The sequence below is a fragment of the Asparagus officinalis genome, chromosome 10 (genome assembly GCF_001876935.1).
Source record: "Asparagus officinalis chromosome 10, Aspof.V1, whole genome shotgun sequence".
Taxonomy (NCBI): domain Eukaryota; kingdom Viridiplantae; phylum Streptophyta; class Magnoliopsida; order Asparagales; family Asparagaceae; genus Asparagus; species Asparagus officinalis.
Window position 1 is genome coordinate 4,375,305 of NC_033803.1, and position 3,464 is coordinate 4,378,768.

The 3,464-nt window shown below is 38.9% G+C and overlaps 1 protein-coding gene across 1 annotated transcript in view; it reads left to right on the forward strand.

Annotated features, from left to right (window-relative positions):
* Positions 1 to 1,931, forward strand: part of LOC109825657 (NAC domain-containing protein 86-like) — a 4,091-nt gene extending 2,160 nt beyond the window's left edge. The window contains 2 exon segments of the mRNA XM_020392520.1: positions 945 to 1,056; positions 1,059 to 1,931. Coding sequence (XP_020248109.1) covers positions 945 to 1,056; positions 1,059 to 1,234 — 288 coding nt within the window. The 3' untranslated portion in view covers positions 1,235 to 1,931.

The window sequence follows — 3,464 nt, forward strand, 5'->3', positions numbered from 1 at the left end:
TTTTTTAGAAAAGAATTTGGAGGAGGTAGTTTGCGTTTGGTTTGGAAGGAGGATATAAAAGTTACGGTGGTAAATTTTTTGGGTTTCTACGTTGGGTCTTCTACGTTGGGTCTATGCATGACGTGCATGAAAAAGTAGGGCAATCCTCTCTATTAAATTACCCTTTAATTTATATATCCACAACGAAAAATATCAAAAAATATATAGAATGAACATTAATTCTTTTCTTCCTATGGTCTTGTTGCTAGCATTCTAGTTCCTTTCTCATATTACTATAAATGTTCTATACTATGAGACAAATTTATCATTTGCTGCCTCTAATTAATAACAAACCCCCAAAATCTCAGTCCGAGCATAATGAAGTACACATGCATGAGGATTTAATTAGCACCTTTAGATAAAGTTCTCAGGGTGTCTTCTATGTCGGTAGCTTTCACTTTATTCCCTAAACTATACCTCAGCTATTATAATATTATTGTCATGTAATCTCACTTTCTTTGCGAAATAAAGAAGCTAAAAGGCAATTAGCAAGCGTTAACTACGTAGATTCCGGTCATAGTCATGTGATTAAGATTCAGCAAGCAACGTACTTTAGCATAATAATTACCATATATATGTATCTACCTACTTATCCTATTTGTATTTCATGCATTTAGGTAAATTAATCCCTTCTTAATTAATTATCAGAGGATATCGCATGCATAAACATCATAAAGTAGCCACTGGGGGCTAATTAAGTGAGAAAAACGAAAATGTTTTTTTAGGGTTTCATGGAATTCCCGAGTGCGAGTTAAATATATACTCGAATTTAGAATAGAATATAAAGTTATAACCCTATATCTTAATTAATAAATCGTTCTTTTTTAACCAAAATTTTTTCAGTACTTACATATATAACACCAACGTGCCTTACTTTTTTTTTCTTTTTTCCCCGCATTTTACAGGACGCATATGCTCTGTGTAGAGTGTTCAAGAAAAAAGCAGTGAGCGCCAAAGTAGAAGACCAGAGATCACAGTGCGGTAACTTGCTGTTCATGATTGAAAGCCCACAACAAGCTGCTCCGCCGTCGATCAGCACGAGACCATGTCGCCGGATATTGTTCCGTTGAGATCGTCACCGTGCGTCGACGACGAAGAAGACAAGGGTGAAGACGACGGTTGGATGCAGTTCATCGCAGACTACGGAGATGACAGTACTCCTCATCCTTCTTCTTGTGTGGCTTCTGCTAATTAGTTAACTAAAGAGTTTTTTGGGGTTAATTGCTGATGGCCCCCTATATTTCGCCTAATTTTGGATTGACCCCATCTACTTATACTGTTGCAGATGGAACCCTAAGTGAAAACTTCACCCTCGAGAGAGTCCTCATTTTTTTGACAAATATTAGGTCCCCTGATCGAGTATAAATTAAATACCTGTTTAAAAAAAGTTCACTCTCAGGAGCTCTATATATATAAGCAGCAATATAACTTTGAGATGTCTGTTCGCAATTGGGTGATAGTACATGAGTTCCCTCCGCAATATCCTCTAAATTATAGTAGTTACACCCTCTGAATCACACGACAGAGGAATCTAGGATTTTGGAAAGCATAATTTGTCAATAAAAAGTTTAAGGGGGTATAACTGCATCCCTATAATATATGAGGTTAATTTATCTGCAATTAACCCCTTTTTTTCCCTTTGGTTTTGAGTGATATTGATGGCTAATCAATAACATGATTTGGGTGCATTATTGTCATTTGTGTAATAATTAAAAAGAGTCTTGACAAGTATGTGGGCTTCCAGTGCTCGTAGCTTGCATGGGGTTGGCTGTGGTCTTTTTATTTGTGGCCTAAAACTTTATTCTTTGTGGATATGTATGTAACATATATATACGAAACAATTTCTTGTATTTTTATTTTTCTTATGATATATTTCGGTAATGAAAGGAAAAGTGGTGGGTGCGTTGTTTTGTTGCCATAATTATTGCATGGATTGTTAAACTCTTTGTGTTACTTTCTTTCTTGATTAGACATTCGTCGAGCATGAGGAATTGGCTTTAAGCATGATCATATGATCTTTTTAGAAACATATTATAAAGATGAAAAAGAGAAATATGATGGTGAAGAAAATAGAGATCCGATTATTTTCTAGACATACGAATCTGTAAAAACGGCGAAGGAATTGTGAAAAACGTGAAGAATAACCCAAAACAGACTCCACCACACCCTGGTGTGGTGTCTGCCATGGGTGTGGTAGAGTCTGTCCTGCACCACACCCTCTGCCACACCCACGGTACAGGGTGTGGCAGAATCTGTCCTGCACCACACCCTCTGCCACACCCATGGTGCAGGGTGTGGCAGACTCGTTTTTAGAATCCCAATCAGTTTGGGATTGTGTTTTGCTATAAATAGAGAAACGTTTTTTAGGGTTTCCTAGGTTTGGTTTAGGCTTTGATTAAGCATTGATTGGGGGCTATTTGGAGCACAAAAAGAGGTATTTTTGAGCTATTTGTTTAGGGTTTTATTTGGAGAGATTAAGAGCTTTGTGGTGAGATTAGTTTGTTCCTTTGAGCGTATTGTAATCTCAGTTTGTACTCTTTCTCTATTAGTGAAAACCCCATCCCCCCTTGCCCCGTGGACGTAGGCAACTTGCCGAACCACGTTAAAATTGGTGTTTTGTTTGTGCATTGATATTTGGTTCGTTTGGCTCTCTTGGATTGGCGTTTGGTTTGGTTCCTCGATACAGCTTCAGGCACAACAAGTGGTATCAGAGCTCGGGCAACGCTTGGGCTATTTGGAGGCGTAGATCGCTTTGGAAGTTCATCTAGGGCTTCGTTTGGTGATAAAGGTGGGATCTTTTTAGTAAAAATCTCGTCTTTTTCAGTTTGGATCTATTTCTCGTTTGTTTCCGCATTGGTTTGGTGGTGTTTTAAGGATTATGGCCGAGAAAGAAGGAGTTGTGGGCAGTACTTCCGGCGTGAAGACCGTCCAAAGCTTGAATATCCACTCGATGAAGATTGACGTGGAAAAGTTCAATGGCACAAACAATTTTGGACTTTGGCGATGCGAAGTCATGGATGCGCTCAACGCGCAAAATTTGGAAGATACGTTAGAGTTGGACGGGAAACCGGACAATATTGATGAGAAGGTTTGGAAAAAGATGAATCGAACGGCGTGTGGTGTGATTAGGTCTTGTCTCACTCAAGATCTAAAGTATGATGTGATCAATGAGACTTCTGCAAAGAAGATTTGGGAGATCCTTGAGAGCAAGTATTTGACCAAGAGTGTGGAGAATCGCTTGCATTTGAAGAGGAGGCTTTACCGCTTCCAGTTGAAGAAAGGAACCTCCATTGGTGATCACATGAACCACTACACGAAGCTTCTTGCGGATTTGACGAATGTAGATGTAAGCCGAATGCCCAAAGTTAGTTGATCGAGCTGGGAAGAATAAAGGAAAAGCTATTCAAGTTTCAGAGGCGAATGTT